The 24,688-nt window shown below is 42.4% G+C and overlaps 1 protein-coding gene across 2 annotated transcripts in view; it reads left to right on the forward strand.

Moving 5' to 3' along the window:
- Nucleotides 1–24,688, forward strand: part of LOC124996428 (E3 ubiquitin-protein ligase UHRF2-like) — a 32,366-nt gene that overhangs the window by 959 nt on the left and 6,719 nt on the right. For both annotated transcript variants that reach the window (XM_047569439.1, XM_047569441.1), the window contains exons 2-12: nt 6,738–7,136; nt 8,378–8,709; nt 18,664–18,882; nt 19,083–19,192; nt 19,351–19,537; nt 20,654–20,777; nt 22,538–22,645; nt 22,744–22,848; nt 22,934–23,040; nt 23,307–23,469; nt 24,454–24,591. In XM_047569439.1, the coding sequence (XP_047425395.1) occupies nt 6,738–7,136; nt 8,378–8,709; nt 18,664–18,882; nt 19,083–19,192; nt 19,351–19,537; nt 20,654–20,777; nt 22,538–22,645; nt 22,744–22,848; nt 22,934–23,040; nt 23,307–23,469; nt 24,454–24,591 (1,992 nt within the window). The remainder of the gene's footprint in view (nt 1–6,737; nt 7,137–8,377; nt 8,710–18,663; nt 18,883–19,082; nt 19,193–19,350; nt 19,538–20,653; nt 20,778–22,537; nt 22,646–22,743; nt 22,849–22,933; nt 23,041–23,306; nt 23,470–24,453; nt 24,592–24,688) is intronic.

Raw genomic sequence — 24,688 nt, forward strand, 5'->3', positions numbered from 1 at the left:
GAGTGGACCCGCTACACGTGTATTGGCATCTAAAAGCAAGTGTAGTTGTGTTTACACCCTGGCGTCGCCACTGTACGCACGCTGTACAGTAAAGACAGACAGGACAGTCTACTGTAAAGATGTAATGTGAACACACTCTGCTCTTGCAACACCCGGGCTGAAATTAATCACTGGCGTGTTAAAGCCAGAACTGTATCCAAACATTAATCTTTACTTTAGTGGCGTGTAATTTTTCTTAGACTTATTTACAGTTTATTCAGCAGGAGTTGAAATCCAGCCACCCCAGCAATGTAAATACTAAATAGGACATAATCAGAAAGCCATTAAAGCTCTATTTTGTTGTCATTACACAATAATAGAACTTTAAACATTCTGTGACATGTTGGGGTTTGATACTGTCTAACAGTGTGGCCTGTAGAATAATCAGGCTGTGTTATTTATTTACTTATTTCTCATATACAGATTATTTTACATGCTGTTGCCATGTCTAAATTAATTATAAGATTTCCGTAGAGCATGAGATTCCAAATGTCTTGGAACAAATACCATTAATTTATATTTTAGCACTTATTCTTAGCGCAGGTAAAGACACTATTGCAACACTATTGTGTATTATCATGTTTAATATCTAATAAGCATACAGGAGTAATGACTTTGTCCACACAACCCACCTCAGGCGTGTTTGATATTGGATCATATTGCCTTCATATATAATGTATAAATTAGAATTTACGTGGTTGTCAGTAATAAACTGTTATAAATGACAGACTCAAGCAGCCCCATTATTACTGTCACTCTTCTTCCTATATTATGACCTAATACGTTATATTTGAAGCTAAGAGTGTTCGGAGACAAACACGGCAGAGCTGGTACTATAGTGTCACTTTAGGAGAGTGGCAACGACACAATAATTGGCAAAGACTAATTCGATATTAAGACAATATCTCTTTGGTTTTAAGGCTACAATAAGGCTGGAATATTAAGTCACCACCTTGGGCATTTCAATTCCACACACATATTTTACTCTGAACAGAGGTTAGTGTACAATTCATCTCTTTTGCAGTGATTGAAAACAAGTTCATTGTCACTAACTTCCAGCGGCTATGGGAGACGATGATGAAATGTGTAAATCTGTTTCCCTGGTATGGACATGTGTGTCTTTGCGTGTCATCTCAGGTGCAGCCTCTAACCTTGTGGTTCACTTTTTAATATACACACATTCATTTTATTTTTTTTTTAAACTGACGCACTATGCGCACGTTAAATGAGCTAATACAAACAGAACGTGGAAAGATTTACATCCAGATGAAATGTGATTTAATTATGAGTAGAAATCCCGTTCTATAAATATTTTGGGCTCGCTCAAGTGTGTGAACCTGAATGAGCCACTCTTCATGTGTGTTATAATGTGTGAAAGATTACTGACTGTCAGTTGTTATCAGTAAAATGCAGAAGATTCTTGCTGCTGGCTGAACGCTGGTTCTAAATGTTAGCATAACATTACATAGCTGATATTAACACGCCATGACTCAGCCAGGCACATGCACCCCCAGGACGCAGACAGCCTACATGACGTGTTGATCTCACCTTGTTTACATACACTCCCTGCATACATACGGCTGCATTATAGGCCGAGACATTCCTTCGAAAGTTTCTGCAGCGTCAAAACATCTAGCCTACTTCCTGTTGTGTAATTAGATGATAATAAAATCTTCACAGGCATTCGATTCTGAGTCGCATGCGCCACAATGGATTGATTTGTATCCTCTGTTGCGTGCTGTAGACAGAAAAATGACCACAGAAGGGGTTCGAAGCCAAGAAAGATATTAGAATAACAGAATAACAATGGCAAATGTAAATTTGACAAACCAATTTGATGAAAAGAAATATTTGTTTTAGACCTTTTGCTTCACTTCTGTCTTTGGGCAGTGAGCTAACTAAAATCAACAACGTCCTGCAAATCAAAAACACCACACACGCACACACTGTCAAAAGCGTGCCAAAGAAACCGTGTTCCCCCTCGAAATTCAAGATTTGAATCAGGTGTAGCAGATCTGCTGTGGCCGAATTACATTTCCTCTATTGACGGGTTCGCCACGTTGGAGTTGTTGTGGAGTTTTTTGTAGCTGTAGTTGCGAGTTGCGATCCTGTGCTTCCTTCATTTTTACTGGAAAATAAGTGGGGGCCGCTGATTGGGGGATTTCCATGTGTTAAGTAATGCATTGAAGAAGCCAGTGTCATGCAGCGTACACTAGCTAGTGCCCTTGCATGCACAGCGGTGCCTGCGCTCTGTTAGGATTTAGACTTGTATGAGAGCAACTCAGTCTAATTCTCTTTTCAAAATGGCGTCATGTTTTCCCTCCAGCTCACTGCTCACGCTGGCTCTCCAGTTCAAAGTCATGCTTGCCTTTCAGTCGGTCTTGAGCCAGGAGCCACACAACTTGGCTCCGCTGCTTTTTTTCTTTGATTGTTGTGTTGTTGTTTTACCCGAGCGCTCTTTGTTGCGTCTCTGTTTCACTTCTCTAGTCGGTCACATACGACGGCAGGCTCACACACACCTTCCCGTGGCCGTGCGGCCTTTCTGCTCAGCGCCCACTCTCACTCTCGCAGGCGGCTTCACGTTTACAAATTTTAAAAGAGGTTTTGGCTTTTTAATTAAGTGGTTATAAGCTCGGCTTGTGTTGCGCCTGCGAGATTTAAGTATAAGGTCGTCGTTCGCTTTCTTTTTCCACTGAGGCAGCAACATGTTTTCGTGTTTAAATAGTTGGCCTGCCTTCCACTGCTAACTGCTGCCTATTGTTGGGCTGTAGTTATTGGCTTGCCCTCTTTCACGCAGACGGCCGCTGTGACCTAGATATCTTTACTTTGATTATGTATTGGTGTTGCGACTCCTCGAAAAGGTGGGTTTCATTCGGGCATGGCTCAGAGCTCCAAGGAAGCCGCGTTGTTCTGCAGCCGTTCATGTGCACAGTCACACCCTTCTTCGAAAAGATAGACCGGACAAAGGGCAAAGACAAAGAAAGGCGCCAAACGTACTACAAGTGCCGGCTTTCCATCACTCCCACATGTTTTCACAGCTTGCCCACTCCCTCTCGTAGTTGTAATTTCAGCTTGCCTAGTGATCGAATGTCCTAGCTGTTAAAGACTTCATTTTACCGCCATTGTAAACGGCAGGCATTCGGTTTTTAGCTCAGATAGCATGTCTCTTGGGTTTAGATTTTTTTGGGGGGTCAATAATAATCGTTAAAAGGACCATAAAGCCAATAAAAGGTTGATTCATAATCAGAATCTGACACAGGGCGTCTGCCACTATGAAAAAAAACAACAGGTTGTTTGATATTCTAATAGACTAAGGCTATTAAATTAAATCTATTCTGATCATTTTCGGTTCGAATGACTTAGCTTTTTCATAACCTAGCTCAAATTAACATAGTCTAGAAGAACTGGGCCTTTCAAAGTAAATAATTTAGCATTACATTTTCTACAGTACGTAACCATGCATCAAACGTACACAGTAAACAGCATTTGTATTTTGTGTGAATACTGAATAATTTGAGGAGAATTTTGCAGAAAATAGCTCAAAATAGTTCACCTGTTCCTTTATAACTACATAGTGGCGGTTATTGTAACGCCTAGTTATCAAAGGACCTGATAAGTGGAAGTAATAAAAAAAACAAGCTTCATCACCTTTCCAGGTAATTTGTAATAAAGAGCAGAGGATTTATTTGTTCTGACTGAATGACTACAGACAGAATGAAGGGATAAAGCACCAAAGTGGGGAGCTGGTAAATGGCAGCAGGCATGCAGACACACCCCGTGCGATTGTTTTTGGTAATATGACCTATTTTGTTCAACTCCTTGCCAACACAGTGGGAGGAGACAAGGAGTAATGGTGCAGGAGTGAGGGGTTTGGTGGCGGCATGCCTGAAAAAAAGCAAAAAAAAAAAAAAAAAGCAGCTAATTTCTGCTCCGCAATGGAATCTCCTCACCACCTGCAGCTCCAGCTTGAGTTTCACACCTTTTGAATGTCATTTCAGAATTAGGTCCTCATTCTCCGTGATTGATTCCTCGGATCTGTTAATTTGATTCCACCTTTGCCTATGGTCCCATTGTTATGCGGGGATAGATGCGAAGTAGGTTGCGTTGATGTCAGAATGATTTAAGAGCCTTTAAAGCTTCACCGTAAGATACTGTGTGGCAGCGCGTTGGCACAGTTATGAAAGATAATGTAATATTTTAGCCAACCCCCCTTTGCTTTTTGATATGCAGATTTAAAAACACTATAAACAGATTTGCTCCAAAACAAAAAGACACGATGGTTTTGATATCTGAAGAGTGGTATCCGTGTGGATGTTGAGTACGTAACAGCCACAGGTCTTTGTCTTTCCTTTGTTCCATCTGGCATTACACTCTGTTGTTTTCTTTGGCGCCTGTTACAATGAGACATTAGGCTTTGAAAGACCTGTGGAAATTCAGCGGAGAAATTAGCCTTGTGGATAGGTGTTAATTATATTTCGCTCAACAATGAAATAGACTAACACGCGCGCACACACACACACAACATCGCCGTGCCAAGGAGTTTTGACTCTCATTTGTTTCGAGCCTTTTGAGAAATCCACCAAGTGTCTTCGGTTTGTCTAAAGCTTTGTTGTGATGAGTGCTCAGGACGCTCCCTCCGGAACGTCGAACATCTCACCGAGTCGCATAATGAAAATACCAGACGTAATGTGTTTTTAAATTATTTATTATCGGGGAGAAATGTCACGTCCTCGGCGCGCGACATTATTCCGTCCGAGAGATCATGTCCTCGGTGAATACATAAAGCCTTTTTTCCCCCCCTAACATTTTCCCGTTTTGATGGTTATTCTTTGTTTGGAGGATTATTCCGCTCGACGTGACTGAAGCCGGCGATGTAACACCTCGCAGCAAAAGTCTGATCACACTGATGGTAATGAAGTCGCTGTGGAAAGCTGTGGACGGCTTAGATATCATTTCGTGTGTTTGCTGCAGTGCAATCCTGCTGCATATTCTCATACTCTCTGTGTCTGCGAGATCCTCCGTCCATCCACCTCAACCCGTACTTGTCAACAGTCAGGCTTGCACGCCGCAAGTTCCGCCAGCAATCTATTTGTCTGTTTACCTTTCTTTTGCTTAATGCCGTATCAAGTTGTTTAAAAAAAAAAAAAACGACACTAGACATTTACTGAGTCCAAATCGAAGACCGAGCTTGGGCATGGAAACAAAGAAATGGGGATATAGACTCCCACAGTAAGACAGACAGGTGAGTGTAACCACCACTGTATGGCTGTGTTTGCACCACTGCTCCTCTGATCTAAATTTCATGAGACTATTAAAAACGGGGAGGGATGGGGAAATCGCGCTCGCTCCCTCCACCGCTCTCCTGCTACACTTCCAACCGCTCTCCTCCTCATTGTCAAACAACGTGGAAGGGGAGAAGGGGAGCGGGAGAGTGGCGGCCATGCTTGTCTCTCCGGCACAATGGGCTTGTGGGGTTGAATGCTGAAATGAATAGCTGATGTCTGTAATGAGTTGGCGAGTCCGCCATAAGCTCCACCAGCCGCACTGTATCCTTAACAGTGGGTCGGCTGTGGTGGAGGAGTAAATTGGGTTTCTAATGGGTCCGTGTCGATTTTTTTCCTCCCAACAGCGAGTTTTTTTTTTTTTTTTTTTTTTTTTTTTGAGCAAACCATTTTCTGATGCCCATATGCCGCACTGCCTGAAAGGGTCACGCTGCTGCTGCTGCTGCTGCTGCTGATGATGATGATGATGATGGTGGTGGTGGTGGGTTTGTGTCGACAGCAATTGTGTGTATATATATGTGATTCAGAGTCATGGGGGTGGGGTGAAGGGGGGTGGTGGGGGTGGGGGGGGTGCTCTGGTTTGGTTGTCATGGCAACCCAGTCACTTCTTTCCCCAGCTATATCTCCTATCACTTTAATTCATGCATTCGTATCTTTTATTTATTTTTTCCTTTTAGGAGACGGATGCTAGCGAGCGGAGCTTAGCATCTATTTACGTCGGACTGTAAATGTAAATGAACACATGGCATCAGTAGTGCCAGCTCCTCTATCCTTGGTGTTAACTGTTACAAATGTTTTTTTTTTTTTTTTTCCTCTCTCAGAATAAGTGGAATCGGTTGAAACGCCGACAATTACGTTTAGTTAAACATCGGCTGATTTAAGAGCAGAGAGCAGATGTTGTTGCCGTTGGATTCCAGAGCAGCATCCTTAAAGGCGTGCGGGCTCTGTTGACAGTGCTGTGTGTGTTATTTGAATGTTCTCCGTTGAGCGCAGTGACAATATGTTTTCCTCTCGCCGCACTCGCCGTTGTTTTCTTTGTAGTGTGTGTTTCTTGTTTGTCCTTGACAAGCAGCCTCGTGGATTTGTCCGAGGGCACTCTGCGGCGCAGCGGTGTTCATTTCACATTGCGCATACGTCCATTAGGAAAGATATTAAGGGCAAAATTAAAAGTAAATGACGGAAGGTTTGTTACGGACATTTATGCAATTGAACATTGGCGTCCGGTAAAAATAGATGGAACTAATGATGGGACAACTATCTAATTTAAAATCTTGTAATCGAAGTTTTTTTTTTTTAAATGGATTAAAATATTGATTAAATAAATAATTAGCGGCTGAACAAACAGGTCTTTATACACACTTGTTATAAACTTGTCTTATTCCCGCAAGTCGGTAACTGTTATTTCCATGCATTTAGATGGAAGATGGCCAGACACTGTTCGACTACAACGTGGGTCTCAACGACATCGTCCAGCTGCTGATCCGCTCGCAGACCGACCCTCCAGACAGCCCCGCCGCCAAGGACTCCTCGGGTGTGGCCTGTAGTTCTGCTCCCGCATCCGACTCCAGGTCCGAAAGCCACGACTCCCCGGCTCCCGTCTCCCCCCCTGCTATGGAAACCTCCTCCAGTATAGACAATGACAACAGCAGCAGTGTCACCACCAGCACTGTTATCGAAACCAATCCAGACACCAGCACTACCAGTAACTCAACCAGTACCAAAAATGGGTTCAAGTCCTCCAGTCCGGCACAGGACGCCCAGCCACCCACATCCAGCAGGAACACACTAGTCGACCCAGGAATCGGCGTGTACAAGGTGAGGATGTCGGTAACTTGCGTTAAAATAGCTGTTCTGGGTTTTTAGCTGCTCACTGCCAGAGATTCTTGGACTGTTCTGAGGTTGGACATCTAATAAAATTACAGACAAGCCCTTTCTCAGCTCCTTATAACTTCAGGTTGCCTTGTAAATATGAAGCTGATGTAATTTGTGTTGAAACAATGTGCTTTTGTATTTTCCCCCATTGTCTTGTGTTACAGCTTAGGTACAGTATTCCCGCCTAAGAAGAATATGCCTTGTCTTGTGCGCGTCCTGTAGAAAGAGTCATTGTGTTTTCTCATTCTCAAGTATTAGTCGCCTGTTGGTGTGATACCCTAAATGTTTTTAATTTATAATGGCTAATTGCGCGCATGCATAAGACTGCTCTTGGGAAGAAGTCACGTTAGACCACACATTGGAAACATGTGTATACACTCTTGTCACTAACCACTTTGCACATCATAAAACAGCTACAGTCAAAGTGAGTCAACGTTTGGCTATTGAATTTTTGTTTGGTGACCCACGCGTCTGAGAACTTGGCGTGGGTGGGACTAGGCTCTCTCTGACGCTTGCAGTGCAGTCCGGCACGCACGGCGATCAATAATCAAGTAGATCAGCTGAAAAAACGTTCAACCTCACTGGATATCAAGGTCACATGCTTTTACAAGCATTTGCAACGCTGTCAGAATTCACAACAGAACACAATTAACATGGATGGGTTTAACATTTAACATTTGTGTGCACACAAACACAAATTTGAAGATTAGCATCTCAGAATATGTAATGTTTGAAAATTGTTACCAAGAGAATTAATCAAAGTCTCACTCCATTTACTGCAAAGTGCCTGTAACTGATGTTAATCACATTACTCTAGTGTTTTAATGAGTTTATAGGACGGGGTGATGTTGGCAATAGTTTATGTGTGTCTTAACAAATCCATTTCTAGAGAGCAGAGACACAAAATAGATGAAATACTACAATAGGAATCCGAGTAGTAGTTCTACCACGCAGAACTACGTCATTTACAAAAAAAGCTTTTGTTATATGCTTTTCATTCATTCTTCACTGACAGTTTTAAGAATTTGCTCTCCTGGGTACGAAGTTGTGTATAAAATTCACTTTTTAAGTACATGATTTTTAGTAAATGGTCCAAAAAAATGCAAAAAAAATCTTTTTTTCGCTGCACAACCCGCAGCAGTCTTAAGCGACCGGGTGTTACTTTTGTCCTCGTGTCTCCTCAGATTAACGAGCTGGTGGACTGCAGAGACGTCAGCATCGGCGCCTGGTTCGAGGCCTGCGTCGAAAACGTTACGCGCGCTCCCAAAGAACAGATAACGCCCCCCAAGGGCAAGGTGGGCCGGCCCCCGAAAAGGACTAATGGAAAGCTGGAGGCCGAGCAGGTACAGACCCACGGCCCGGGTCAAACGGACAGTAAGAGGAATAGTGTTGTGTTGAACTCGGAGAGCAATGGAGCCTCCACCTCTCAGACAGACTCTACAGCAGCAGCAGCGGCGGCGGCAACGGACGGCAAGGACAGAGAAGAGGACGTAGTTTACCACATTAAATACGAAGAGTAAGTAATGGCTCGACGATTGCTGTGACTTAACTGAACACGAGCTGTGGTTTTCCGTCGATATTCAAAAGGTATTCATGCTGCAAACATAAACACATAGATGCGAGTATATGCGTAGGGACTGTGGTTCGGCTCACTGGGAAGTGGAGCCTGCTTTCTCCTGGCAGTACAGGGGGATGGAGAAAAGAGGGTTTGTGTAGTTGATGCTACAATTTGGACTCTATCTCTCGCGTTCCCCTTCCCCGGCAAATTCATTCAGAAGCCGATGTTTCCATGGTAACTCATGAGTTCTCGGGAGCATTACTTCTTCGCTTGCCTCCTTCAGCTTTGTCTGTAATTGCTGTGAACATGCCACCGGTGAGACATAGCCTCCTCGCTGTGTCTATCGTGGTGTGCATTTGCAAGTGTGTTTCTGTCAAGGGATGTAATACCAGAGAAATGGTATCAAGGTTTGCTTGAACGGTCTTTGTGTGTTTTCTTTTATTCAAACTTCATTCCCATTTTACATTATTCAGTCTGCCAAATCCCTGGTATTTCGCTTTGATGTGAGCCACCGTTTTCAGTGGGACCGGAGAGTTCCTGCAGGGACAATCCAATAATCCACACAGTTTTATGTGCCTCCTTTTTATCCACATATATATATATATATATATATATATATATATATATATATATATATATATATATATATATATATATATATATAACACATTTATCTGTTTATTTGGGTAGTCAGATTATTTAGTTTCTTGTCCCTCGTTTGCTTTGTTTTATTGGTGCGAGGGAAGTAAAGCAACAAAGGTCCCGAGCTAGCTTTAAACCCAGAATGTCACAGGACTATATGACTTGTGTCTTTGCCAACTGAGCCAAGAACACAGTCGCAAATGTCGCGCGCCCCGGAAGCTGCAGCGACGAATGCAGGAGATTTAAATCGTCGGTTTCGGTTGCAGCTCGTCTAACGTGATCTTTTTGCCTCTTACAAAATGCGTAGCAAACCACCGAGCTCCGTTCCAAGCTTCTCCGATCATTTTGTTTGCCAGAGAAAAGTGTGTGTTAGATTGCTGTGCTCTCCCACGCACACGCACACGCACACACACACACACACACACACACACACTCTCCCTCCCCAAACACCTGCCTGCATAGACAGACAACCAGCCCGACGAAGCGCGCACGCCACATTTTCGCAACGTTCAGGGCAGCATTTCCACAGAATATAATGAGCCACAGAAATCAAAGCCTTCAGAATCTCCTCTCGGCTGCTCCTAGGAACTGAGTCGGCGTAATGTGCATGCGTTGGACTCTCCGATGCGGTGTAATGGTTCAATCTCGGCTGATTATGCATGCCGATAGTAACAGATTCTAATGATATTTATGGATATTTCTTATATGCAAAGAGGGGCAGCTTGGTTTTTAATGCTACCTCATAATTTTGCAATTAAATTTTCATTTTATTAAAGTGCGTTAATGAGCCCGAGCAGATTGAAAACAAACTGTTGGGACTGAATCATGCTTCTTATGATAAGGCAGAATTCCTTGTGTTTGTGAAATAGACTACTGAATTTATGACTGTCTTTTACCTAAAATATTTCATGCACGTCTCTGCCATAGATTTAATATAGCTATTATTGTATTAGCATTAAAGGCTTCAGCCATGCGAACGGTATTATTTTCCCGTCACTCAGCCACTAGACAACAGGATCGTCCAGGACAAATCACATAGGAGTTTTCAGAACAACATGTTGGCAGGTTATTACCAACATTGTCGCCCTCCTGCTCTCCAATCTCTGCCACTTGGAAGACCTTATTACATCTCAGGGATCAGAGGCTTAAGCAATGGAATTAACAAAGGCTGAATTTGATTTAGCTTCAGTTTCAGGGTCCTGATATCTTTCATCCCGCCTCAGTCTAACAATAAAAACTTACAAAAGCAGTTAAATATAACAGATGTTACAGAGAGCTGCATTAAAAGAATTAAACTAAATTTCTCCTGTGAGAAATACTTACATATATAAAAAGTATCAATTAATTTTGTGAGTGTGGAGGTTTTGTAATTTTGTTTTTGTTTATTTAAAAAAAGCATTAAAAGTAGTAAAAGGGAAACATCCGATGGGGTGAATCATTCTTATAGACGCTGCGTTTAAGCTAAATGTCGAGGTTTGGAGAGGCTTTGTTAAACCAGCGGGTTTTAATAGATTATGATCTCACTACAGTAGTTTAGGTAGATCCACATGCAGCGTGCAGTGGAGGAGAGCTCACTAGTATTTGAAGTAGTGGCAGCTGGCCTCCTGTTATCTGAGCTACTCCACAACCACTGAGAGAGTTTTATCTGCTGTAGTTTCCAGTTTAGTAAGTGACAAAGAAATATGGACGATAGAAAGTTCCGCCTTCTCATTCACGCGCTCTTTGTCTGTATCTTCTGCACGGAGCAGTCAGCGGCTACGTTAACATGGACGGTGGATGTTTGCTAATAATTTGAATGACAGCCAATCAGAACAGATGTACCTCATGTAACCGGCTCAGCCAGAACAAACTGTCCTCGCGCAGCCAGATCGGAAAGTGCTTCTTGGAAACCGACATGTTGGTAGCAAAAATAACGAGGTGTTCGGGTTGAAAACTTTTGACTGTCTTTTAGTCGTTTTGGTCAACATTTTTTTAATGAATGAATTATTCTATTTAAACTGAGAAATGAGTGTTATTCTTCTGTTATGCTTCTTGGCAGATTCTACGCTCCACGTCGGACAAAGGCAAAAAAATATGCATGAAAAAGGCCTGTTGCTCAGCTGTCTAAAATTCCTCCCCATTGCATAGTGATGAGTTCAATTTCAACATTTTTTTTTAATATATATTGGATATTAGTTTAGGAACTCTCATCCAAACTGTCTTTGCATCGACTGCTGTTCTCTACGCGACTCGATGTAGCGCAATATGCCATTTTAGAGTTGTCCAGAAACCGTTTGACGGACATTAGGGTCAGGCGAGAGTATTGGTGTGGCTACCAAACAGGACATAGTTGGAATACACTTGAAAGCACCATCCAGAGAGAGTAGCCTCCGCCCGTTAACCATGAGCAGTTGTATGCTGAATCCGCTGAATTGCTGCCAAACGGTTTGGCAGCTGTTGTCGGTGCCAAAATGGTCCAACACAATACAGACTCAGCTTCCTGTTCCTCTGATCATTGTGCGAACAGAAAAATGTTTGCAGCGGATTTGACGAGTTATTAGAAGGCATTTTATTTACACTTGTAGAAATCTGAATGGGGGTCATTGTTTTTTTCTATTAGTTTGTAATTGTGCAATACGGGTCAGTAGGCGGCAGGGGAAACTCTGGGTTTCTGTGGCGGTCAGTGGTGGTCTCATGTGGACGTCCTCATGCGGACACGCCAGAATATTTATGTACGTAAACATACATACGTAACGCACTTGCAATTTTTGTAGCAATAGCAAAAACAAAATTTCTTCTTTTTTTGACATTTTGAACCCTTTTCATGCTTTTTCAGCCTAACAAATGTGCAAAATAATCGTCTTCTCGCTCTCAGGAGGTCGCTGTCATATTTTGTAGAGCACATGTGTGGAATGTGTCTGTGTACGCACGCCCTGGATTGCAGTAGGTTTCGAAACACATCTGCTGTCCATGCACAAATCAGCAGCTGTCTGCGTCCGTTCTGGAGTGCCATTTGGAGCTAAATGTGTAGACATAAAACATATAATAATAATAATAATAATAAAAATCTGAATCTAATACGCAGACGCAGCATGTAAAGCCAGTTTCATCAGGTACGGGAAAGTAATCCAGACGAAAATAGCGTGGGCTTTCTAAATCACGTATCAAATTGCAGGGACAGTAGCTTCTGTTTAATTCATCGGAGACAGTGCGCAGTCATGTTTTCCCATTAAGTTAATTATAGTGCATCCATTATGTGATTCTGCTACATTTACGACTGTATGAAAACAGAAATCATATTCTGCTGCAGTAATTGTAGGTCAGAGTGTCGGCCCGTAAATGTCCGCACAGAGAAAACTACGTGCATTCGTCAATTTTATATAACATCAGGCTTTGAGAAACGTCTTCTTACGATACTATTACGATATTAATGTTTTATGTTATTTATTTTTTAATATGCAGCACATCTGAAGCAAACTAAGAGTTTGTGTGGTCTTGGCTCAGCTACTTCTGCTTCCCTTGTTTTGCTCCCTGTTCTCCTGCAGTCCATGCCGACTACTATTGCGCTCCAAAGCAGATATCCAGTCCAGTCTGCTGTGTGTGTGTGTGTGTGCGCCAACATGCACATGTTGACATGTGTCTGGGAGTTTTTGTGTGGCCTGCGTTCACTCCCATGCTCTTCCGAAGAAACACAGTAATCCCTCGGGCCTAAAAAAGGAAATCCCTACACCGTGCAACCGGCCTTTCTCTTCCTGGGAGTACACTAGTGGTGCTGCAGCTCGTATAGTCTATCTCTGTAGATAGATACAACGTTCAGCCCCTTTAAAATGTACAGTATAGTCTCCTCGGTAAGAATGTAAACCACATTTTGCCAGCATGAAAACTTAATATGCTGGGTATTCCAGGCGTTTTTATCCCGAGCTCAATAGGTCATTGTTGGCTCTGTGTGGGTGCAGACTGTCTGAAAAAGTAGTTTTGGCTCAGCTTTCCCAGAAAAACACACGCACACACACACACACACACACACTGCTCGCTCATGCACACTATCTCTACTTCTCCCTTGACCTCCCAATGCTTGAGTGGACCTGAGTGCGCGGGCAGTTGTGCGGCTAAACTTCAGTGTTTAACACATTGTTCATCTGTAAGCGTAAATCTCAGCGATTGGCAAAGCGTGCAAGCTGTCAATTCATTTCTAAGTCAGACCCGATCCTCACGGCTCAAGGATGATTGGCAGACAGGAAACCCGTGCAATTAACCCCACTCTATCCGCTCCGAGTTTGATAGACAAGGAGCCATTTCACGCTCATTCCGATCGCCATTTGGCAAAGGAGGGGCGCAGAACATGAAAGTAGGTGTTCTTAGGAACCAAAAAAAATACGATTCCCTTTCAGTAAATATGTCAGGCTTTAATAACATCTAAAAGGAAGGGTTGACACTTTAGAAAACATGCTTATTCGCTTTCTTGTTGAGTATTGGATGCCTGTACGGTGGATATGAAGCCAGCAGCATGTTAAGAGGCAGAAAATAAGAGCCAAGTGACAAAATTCAACTATTAGCCCCGCTGTGACTTAGGGGCATTATAGGGGATTTTCATGCCAGTCAGTGCCTTTGTGGCGTAGCAGCTTTCTGGAGTTTTCCACATAGTCCATTATGACAGATTGGTGTAGCTACCAGGTATGAAAAGAGAAGACAATGCAGAAGCGGGTCAAAGACCTCCAAAAAATTCTGTCTCCGGTAGACCTCCATTCAAAAATCGTCATCTTCTCTCATTAATTAGAAAGTCAATACTTTAGGTTTTCCAGAGGTCATTATCCTGCAATGTGCGAAAATCACAACATTTACGCCAAGTTGCTACATCGATGTGCTAATCATTCTATAATTAAATACTAATAGACCATTTTTGTGTTTCGTATATCGTGGTTTTGACACAGCAAGGCAGAGTAAAGACCATTGTGACGTATATGGTTATGTCCCTGTTCCATTTAGGTGGGCCCTGGTATTTGCCGTTCAGGCCTCGCAGTAACATCTGTCTGGGCTATCCGATCGCAAGTGGCCAGCTTTAGGTGCGTGTGTTCAGACCTGGCGCGAACATGGGTCTCTAAAATGCATCTCCAAATCTGATCTCGGGTTTGCACTCTGTATGCGGCAACATCATCTATGGCGCAGTACAATATTATGACAGCGGCTGCCTCTAATGGAACCCTGTCTCATGTGAATGCATCATGACTTTGGCACACGCATTAAGTTATTATTTATTGATCTCTCCGCCCCCCTGATGTTAGTTAGACCTGCACAAAACTCATTATGACTCCTTAACCCTGGAAGGTTCCGTGCACACTGTCATCTCTGGTAATGAAGGGAAATAAAGACTTTATTCAGGAAATACAGTATATATAATAAGTATTTGATACATCGCTGATTATCCCACTTGCGAAAATTGAGAGGACTGTAATTTTCATTGTAGGTACACTTCAACTGTTAAAAAAATCCAAAAAAATCATATGTTTTTTAAATAATTAATTTGCATTTTATTACATGAAATAAGTATTTGACACAGCAGAAAAATAGAACTTAATATTTGGTACAGAAACCTTTGCTTACAGTTGCAGAGGTCAGACATTTCCTGCAGTTCTTGACCAGGTTTGCACACACTGCAGCAGAGGTTTTGGCCCAGTCCTTCATACATATCTTCTCCACATGTTTGAGGTTTCAGGGCTGTCCCTCTGTGTGGCAACACAGAGTTTCAGCTCCCTCCAAAGATTTTCTATTGGGTTCAGGTCTGGAGACTGGCTAGGTCACTCCAGGACCTTGGAATGCTTCTTATGATTGTCATTGTCATGCTCTAAGACCCAGTCACGACTCATCTTCAGTGCTCTCCCTGAGGGAAAGGGGGTTGTTTCCCTAAATCTTGTGATACATGGTCCTGTCCATCCTCCCCCTCAATACAGTGCAGTCGTCCTATCCTCTTTGCAGAAAAAAACCCCCAAAGCATGATGTTTCCACCCCCGTGCTTCTCAGTTGGGATGGTCTTCTTGGGATTGTACTCATCCTTCTTCTTCCTCCAAACACAGCAAGTGGAGTTTATACCAAAATGTTCTATTTTGGTCCCATCTGCAGCTGCAGGATTGTAATCTGTGGCGGCGCGGTGTGTTACCAGTGGTAACCTTTGAGACTGTGGTCCCAGCTCTCTTCAGGTCATTGACTAGGTCCTGTGTAGTTCTGGGCCGATCCCTCACCTTTCTCATGACCACTGATACTCCACGAGGTGAGATCTTGCATGGAGCTCCAGTCCGAGTTAGATTGACAGTCATCTTGAGTTTCTTCCATTTTCTAATAATTGCGCCAACAGTTGTCGCCTTCTCACCAAGGTGCTTGCCTATTGTCCTGTAGCCCATCCCAGCCTTGTGCAGGTCTACAATTTTGTCCCTGGTGTCCTCTTTGGTCTTGCACATGGTGGATCGGTTGAAGCAAGTGCGTGGACAGATGTCTTGTATGTAGGTAATAAAGTTTCAGATGCAATTGATACAGGTAATGAGTGGATAGAAGGGCTTCTTAAAGATGGACTGACTGGTCTGTGAGAGCCACAATTCTTGCTGGTTGGTAGGTGATCAAATACTTATTTCATGCAACAAAGTGCAAATAAATTATTTAAAAATCATACAATTTGATTTTCTGGATTTGTTTAGATTGTGTCCCTCACAGTGGAAGCCTTGTATCTATGATACGATGAAAATTACAGACCTCTCCATTCTTTGTAAGTGGGAAAACTTGCAAAATCGGCGGTGTATCAAATACTTATTTCCCCCACTGAACGTATCTTAACCACATGCGGCTCCTCATACATCAACATAACCCCACGCTGATACGTTGTTTAATGACAGAATCACACTTGTGTACTCATATTAAATATTGTAATTTGTTAATTCTTGATTAGTTAACGGCTACAAGGACAGAATATTTTAAAAGGTTCCCATTACTAATGAACAAACATCAGTCGTGGGGCTTTTTCCTTTTCAGTTGACCATTTATAATAGCTGTTTCTTTTCCCCGAATCAATGATTCATAACTTGGCTGGAACACCCCCCGTTGAGTATGGGTGGCCTTTAATGTGACTCAGGACGCATTGCGTTAATACCACCGAAAGAATGCAAAACAATGTGGACACATGCGACCACCTCCAAATGTGGTCAGAGATCGGACCTCTCAGTGCGTCCAGGGCGTGTTCACGTCCGTCTTTTATGATGGCCACTTGCCGTGGGATTTCCCAGATCAGATCTTGATGCCAGGTCTGAACAGGCCCCAAGAGATGTTAGTTTTGGGGCATGAATGTCTTGACTGGCATGTATGGTCTAATACAGAGAAAGCCAACGCCAAACTAAGGGATGCAAATTGATTTCAACAGCCTCGTTGTGACATTTAAGACCTGGCGATCGATCCAGATTCGAAATCACTCATTTTGACTTTTGTAGTGAAGGTTAAAACAAAATACTGTGTCAGGGTTTTCCCTTTTTCATCCCATGATTCTGTTCACCTCTATGTTAGAGCTGTGGAGAATACAGGGGACAGTGTTGTTTATATTATGTAAAAAGATAAAGTAGTCCACTGTAGCTTTGGTGCCTGACAGTAGTCCGAGCCAAAGCTTTAAAACTGACATTAAATATCAAAAACAGTCGAGCTATGTGGATGTTTTCTTTAGCCCACGGTATTCCTGCCATTACTACGGATCTGCTTATGTTGGCTGCTGGTCATCATTAGTCAACTCACCTTTACTCACGCTGCTGCTGTTCACTGCGGCAAAGAGTGCGACAGTTCCCAGAAACTATGCTTAGTGTGCTTAGCGTACGGATGACTCAAGCTCGATCAAACCGCACAAGAGATTTCTTGTTTTCTAAAATGTCTCGCTTTAAAAGAGCGCACAAATTACAGCAAAGCTCCAGCAGCTACAGTACGGCTATTATGGAGAGTAAGGATCATTTTCGGTTCTGTCTTTTCCCCTTAAAACTACAGCTCTGTGGGGGGGGGGCTCTGAAAACTGTAATTTAGCAAAAGAATGTGGAGACAATGAACGTCAGTCATCTGTGATCTCTTGGAAAACACTGGTCCAGTTGTAACGCGGTAACAAGTATTCTTTCCAGTTGCACTAACGTCACTGTGTTAAATTGATTTTCAGTGTAGATTAATGTGGTGCAACGCTATAGTGGTGAAAATCCTTCATAATCCCTCGCTCAGAATAACCCAGTCAGGAAGCTGTTGTGGGCAGATTTGTCGTGTTATGTGGAGACAGTTGTCTAAAAAGCTATAGCATATGGACAGGTCCTATTTTATTGAAGATTATTATAATCCCCAAGGTGTTGTATCTGTGTACGTAATATGCTAAACTAATCAAAACAAAATTGTCTACCTAAAAATCTTTGGTCGACTCTTGTAGCAAATCAAATTGATCATCAAAACAAAGCTTAATTCGGTGAGGATAAATACGTTTATTGTTTTCTTGCATGAGATAACGGAAGGCCAATTAAGGAATTAACCTTTAAATAAACTGGTTAACTGACTCTCTGTTGGACTCTTCCATCCAGACGACTCCCACCCTTTGTCAAGTCCTGACTTCCTGTGTTACTGTCTCTAGGGTAACACAAACACTATAGTCCATTTCAATTAAAAAAAGAGAGATTTAGTTAGCGTAAAATTTGAAAAATGTGCAGTCATTAAGTGTGGAAATAACCCCACGTCTTCCCACGTTAGCATGATTGCTAATGCTCATAGTCTAACCTGGCAGCAACAGGAAGAGGAAAGGGCAGGAGCTGTCTGGCTGGTGGTCAGCAGACCAATCAGTCGCCTGGTATGTTCCTGTTCAGGAAAGGTTATGTTGCTTATCAGAAGAGCCATCGGTGACTCAGTGCATTGCACTGTTTAATAGTCTCGTTGCACATCTGTTTTTCTTTTTTTTTTTTTTTACAGACTCACTAGTCTAAAGAGCTGCTTTTGTTTTTTACATTGTTATGTTTTTTGTTGGCGGCATAGTGCAGTTATTACAACGCCAAGTGCTCTGGAGCTATCAGCGTAGAGATAAGTCATTATTTTCAATTCCAAACAAAGAAATGTGGCCGCCATAAAATGCTGTTTGTCCATACAATGAAAATGTCAAAAAAAAATGTGAGGGCATTCACCAAGTCTAGCTGTTAACTTCAGACAGACTGTTTTCACAGTGGATAACATAATGAACGTGGGGTGATGACAGTGGTGAAAACAAATTCATGAGCTTCTCCTCTCCCCTCCCCTCCCCCCTCCCAGCTACCCAGAGAACGGCGTCGTGGAGATCCGACCGGTGCACGTGCGGCCACGTGCCCGGACCTTGCTGCGGTGGGACCAGCTCCAGGTGGGCATGCACGTGATGGTCAACTACAACATGGAGACGCCCGACGAAAGAGGCTTCTGGTTTGACGCGGAGGTCGTGAACCTCAATCAAACCTCCCGCACCAACAAGGAGCTCCGAGTCAATATCCTCCTGGGGTGAGGAGCTTCCTTCCTAGGTGGGGTGGGGGGGGTGATGCATTGGGTGTAAACTGGATGATTTCTGTTTTTTTTATGTTCCTCATCAGAATATTACTGTGGACATTTTTTATTTGTTTTTGTTTTTCGCTTTAGTTTTCATTCCTCTTTCTTCCTTGCACTCTCCCTACTTCTGTCTGTTTCTCTCGCCTGCCATCCAGGGGTCCTGGAGATGTAATCGCAGATTGTAAAGTTCAGTTTCTGGATGAAATCTACCAGGTGGAGAAACCAGGAGCTCGTGCACTATCAGTTGCAGATGGGCAGTTTAAACGTAGGCACTAAAAACACACCGCGAAAACATTGACAAACCTGCCCACATTGGTTTTGAAGATATATTGACGCGCATCAGAACCGTGATATCTTCTTCTTCTCGCTCATACGGCTGCTTAAATGTGTCTGAATTTTTTTTTTCTTGCTTCTTGGCTCCAGGGAAGAGCGGGCCCGAGTGCAAGCACTGCAAGGCCGACCCTGAAGCGGAGTGTCGATTCTGCTCCTGCTGTGTGTGCGGTGGGAAGCAGGATGCTCACATGCAGCTGCTGTGCGATGAGTGCAACATGGCGTTCCACATCTACTGCCTCAACCCACCTCTGGCCACCATCCCAGACGACGAGGACTGGTGAGACACGGAGAGGGAGAAAGAAAGGGAGAGTGTAGCTCAACAATTAGCATGAAGATTGTAAAACAGCCTGATTAATGATATTCAGCGTGGGCTAAACTGTATGTGTGGGGTGATTCGAGTGGTGATTGAAGTCAAAATCATAATGCTGTCACGAGTTGGAGCAAGTTTGAGTCGCTACCAACCAAGAGGTGTGTGTGTGTGTGTGTGTGTGTAAAGAAAAGAAACTAAAGCTGTTGCCAAAGTTAGTGAGTGCAGGAGACACACCTTTATTTATGTTTTGATGTTTTGTCAGATAAAATAGAAAAAAAATCCATTATCATGTGTTCAAGGATTGTCCATTGCTTCTACGAAATAAAAAAGGGCATTGAATCCTTAAAGGAGACAAGCTCATATTATTGAGTCAACATTTTATTGATTTCAAATAAGAAAGAACTTTTATAATGTAGTATTCTGTTAAAGAAAGAAAGAGAGAAAGAAAGAAATCAATCAATCAATCAAACTTTATTTGTAGAGCACTTTTCATACAAAAAATGCAGCCCAAAGTGCTTTACATAAAAACAAAAACAAACAACAACAAAGACTGCATATGTATGTAAACACACACACACACACACACACTAAACACTGAGAAATTAAGAATGATGATTAAACGCTTGCCCACTCTCAGAGCCTTGAACTTGAGGAGACACTAGAGAGATAAAAATAACTGTGTAAATTATCACTATAAATTAGCAATTACCTAAAGGATTAAAATAAATAAAATTCATGTAATAAGTTAAACATAATAAAATAAGTTGAACTCTGTTAAAAGCCAGACTAAAAAGATAAAATATTAATAAATAAATAAATAAAAATCAATTAATAACCGAACTAAAAAGGTAAAAATAATGAAAATAAAAAGTACAATTCAGAAATGTTATGTTTGTGAAAAACCGACGTTAACATTATATACCACCATTCTGTGTTTAAGGTTTAAGCTGATGCAACAAGTGCAAATATGACAGCGATGTCAAGACCGTGTCTGGACTTGACGTGGCTGTTAAAAACGCGACAACCCAAACTTAAACCTATCGAACGCACAGGAAAGAAAATCATTTCTTTTTCTTTCGACAGGTACTGTCCAACCTGTAAGAACGACACCAGTGAGGTTGTCAAGGCGGGCGAGAAGCTCAAAGCCAGCAAGAAGAAAGCCAAAATGCCTTCGGCAACAACCGAGAGTCAAAGGGACTGGGGAAAGGTAGGACCTTAAGGCACCCGGAGGCACACGTAGGACCAGGTGCACCGACATCCGCTCTGTGAGATTGAAAGTATATTTTAACAGAACGCCTGGGGGAAGGACTGCTCTTCCTCCTCAGATAGCCTCAAAGGAGCAACGGTTATGTGGGCGAATACGAAGAATCTTGTTCGTGTCAGATGCTTCTCAGCAGCTGTGACTTTTCCAAATTGTTTCTTTTAGAGGTCGGCCATAAATTAAAATGACCGAAGACGATTGATAATGCCTTCCTGTGTTCTCCTCAGCGCACATAGGCTCGAGTTTAAGTGGCTGCTCATGACGAGCGGGAGAAGAAGAAGAATTTTCTGTTTCCTCCCATGAAGTAGCCAAAGGCAATCCACTTTCAAAAATTGGATAACCCGATTACTGGGGTGTGCTTGATGATCATGTGTCAACATTTTTTAATTCCTTGTGGGGATGACAGAAGTTCTATCTGCAGAAATAACACAAGTAAATATTTGACCCTTTCACAATATTTTCTATGCCAAACATTGTATTTACGTACTGTTTAAAAGCGAGGGTTTATACGACGTGCCTCGTTTTTAACACCCTGACACAAGAAGTCATTCAGCTTTAATGGAAACTGCTTTAAAGTATGATTGCACAGCAGTCTGTGACTTACAGTTATTGGAGGCCGCTAGCTCCGAACGTTTGGGCGAAGCCAGCCTTCTACTCATTGATCCGTTCGTGTGTTTATTATTCCTCGCTCGGGGTCGTTTTCATGCGCGCAGAGTAAGCGATTGTCTGCCGTGTTTGTGTCTTTCTGAGGGTTTGTTAGATATTCCTGGAACACATCACAGCAAATTACCTCTGATTAGATGATAAGATCAGTTTGTTTCATCTAGTCACTTACAGTAGTGACTTCAGATCGTGTTCACAGAGTCTCCCTGTCGGTCGCGTCATTTGTTTTTCAGACGTCTACAATTATAAAATTATTGATGTAGTATTGATTACTAAATGTTTCTCATATCCTCATACCATGGCTCATAAACAGTCTTTAATTATCCACATTTCACTTTTTTTTTCGTGGCGTTATAAGCTGTAAAATTGAATTGAGACTTTTTTACTTGGCAAAAAACAGAATTATATAATTGTAGCAGCTGAGGCAGTGGAAGACATCTGACATGGATTTAAATTTGTTTTTAAGCATCTGTTTCAGGCATACTGTTAAATATTTTCCTCAAAACCTCCTCTCACGAGTCTTCTCGTGGCAACGCTTTTGAGATACCGTGTGCATCGTTCCCGTTCTGGCCTCGCTGTCTCCCCGGCGCTCAGCTCCACGGTGTAATGTGAACAATGCCATTAAGCATGACTTAGCCACTTTCCTGGAACCGCCAACGGAAAATAACTCCTTTCTTTACCAGAACGCTCCCTTTCGCTGTGGACTAATTGAAAACAGCCCGGCTTGTGTGTTTGGGCACATTTTAAGTGCTGTGACTCACACAGCATTTATACTTGACTTTCATATCATCGCAAATTTTTATTGCCATTAAAGTAAAACGCTTTGCCTTGCATGAGTTCTTTTTGTTTTGTATTCACACTTTCGTACGCTGGAAATCAGATGATCATCAATTCTGAAATTATAACCACTTATGATACTCACCGCGGGTTTTACTTGATATATACGTTACCACCAGGCTCTTGAATGACTTAATATGAATGTTTTTCATTTTGGTATTTAAGGGTATTTTTTTTAACGTTGTCTTGTTTCCTTGTAATTGCAGGGTATGGCCTGTGTGGGGCGTACTAAAGAATGCACAATTGTTCCTTCAAACCACTATGGACCCATACCTGGTGTTCCCGTGGGAACTACCTGGAAATTCAGAGTACAGGTTAGCTTTTATTTTTTAATTGTGCATTTCATTATGATCAGATATAACGTGAACATTTTTTTTCCACCCCCACTGTTTTTGTGCTTTTGTCACTTCAGGTGAGCGAGGCAGGCGTTCACAGGCCGCACGTCGGCGGCATCCACGGCCGCAGCAACGACGGCTCCTACTCGCTGGTGTTGGCTGGAGGCTTCGAGGATGAAGTGGTGAGATCTGATTGTCGTGTCGAGCGCCCGGGGGTTTTTGTCTGTGCCACGGTGACTGTGTCATGGTGACCGTTGTCTGTTGCAGGACCGGGGAGACGAGTTCACCTACACGGGCAGCGGGGGTCGTGACCTCTCAGGAAACAAACGGATCGGGGAACACTCCTTCGACCAGACCCTGACCCACATGAACAGGTGCAGCACGTAAAAGACGACACTCATTTCCAATTGATGTTCTTTTTTTACATTGAAGATGAGCAAGAATTTCCATATACACATTAAAACTAGATTACTCTTCTAAATACGTTCTGCTGGTTTAGTTGACTTCAGGTTGATAAAGTTATGAAAATACTGATATATTTTAACTACTTTAATGTTAATATGTGTTTGGAATTTTAATATGAGGTGATTAACTTCTCACTAAGCATCACTCTCTATGACTTGGCTCCTGACCCATGCAGGGCTTTGGCCTTAAACTGTGATGCACCCCTGAATGACAAAGACGGAGCGGAGTCCAGAAACTGGCGGGCAGGAAAACCAGTGAGGGTGGTGCGCAGCTCCAAAGGTCGACGTATCAGCAAATATGCTCCTGAGGAAGGGAACCGCTACGATGGTATTTACAAGGTACCGTCAAACGCCGTCAAAAAGGTTTTTCTAGGTTTACCTGTTCATACAGAATTCCGGTATTTTTTTTTGTGGGCCTATTTGATTACAGTGTTAGGAATGCTGCACCGTGAGACACTGTTTCAGACCGGACCATTTTTAATGTAGCTCTTCTAAACACACGTCACTGCGTCACTGTGAGGTGTGAATGAGAAAACTTGAAAAAAGGTGCCGTTTTGTTTTTTTTAGAGTGACCAGATGGAAACCAGATGGATGACCTGTCCCTCTGCTAAAGCTGTCCCCAAAAATGTCCCCGATTGTAGCATTTTATGAATAAGAAAAAAAATGTTGCACGCAGAATCCAATTATTACGTTTGCGCTGCTATTGACATTACAGGCACAGCAGTTTAAATATTAATAAATATGTCAAAATAAATGAAACCGTAATTGTCCCTGTTACTAAATTTCATCTTGATAACATTTGTTCTATATGTAAATGTCCCCAGATTTCCACATCAGCAGACAGTGCTAACACAGGGCCATGCAAACCTGTTTTACTTCTAGTGTGGGATTATTCTACAATATTTACTCGTCATCACAGTAAAATAGTCCATCCTTAGTCAATCTACTGATTTAATTTCTCTCTCAACCAGCTGAAAGTGCTGTCAATACATGATTATGCATGAAAAAAAAAAGTACTGTGTTACCGTCTGAATTTTGAAAAATACTGTGATATACATTTTTGGTCATACTGCCACCACTGCCAGCGACACTGCTAGGTTGCCCGAGTAGACTGTAGGTAGTGTATGAATGTAGGGTAGTCGGAAAGAGCCTCGTACACTAAAGCTGTACAAGGTCGTGCCCTTATTAGCGCTGTAAAGTCAGCTAGGCATTTAAATCCATAGTATTTTCCACCAGCCTTAATTTAGACCTGCTTCAAAGGACTTAAAAACAGCTCCTTTATGTAAGAAATGTAACCTTGATGTGGTTGTGTCGGGCTCGTAGGTGGTGAAGTACTGGCCAGAGATTGGAAAGTGTGGCTACTTGGTGTGGAGGTACCTGCTGAGACGGGATGATCTGGAACCTGCACCGTGGACCCCTGAAGGGCTGGAGAGGATCAAAAAACTGGGTCTTGCAGTTCAGGTAACACACACACATATATATATATAGATCTATATTACCATATATCTTAATATCCATATTATTGCATTTATACATAAATGTATTTTATTGTATTGTG

This window comes from Mugil cephalus, chromosome 19 (assembly GCF_022458985.1).
Source record: "Mugil cephalus isolate CIBA_MC_2020 chromosome 19, CIBA_Mcephalus_1.1, whole genome shotgun sequence".
Lineage (NCBI taxonomy): Eukaryota > Metazoa > Chordata > Actinopteri > Mugiliformes > Mugilidae > Mugil > Mugil cephalus.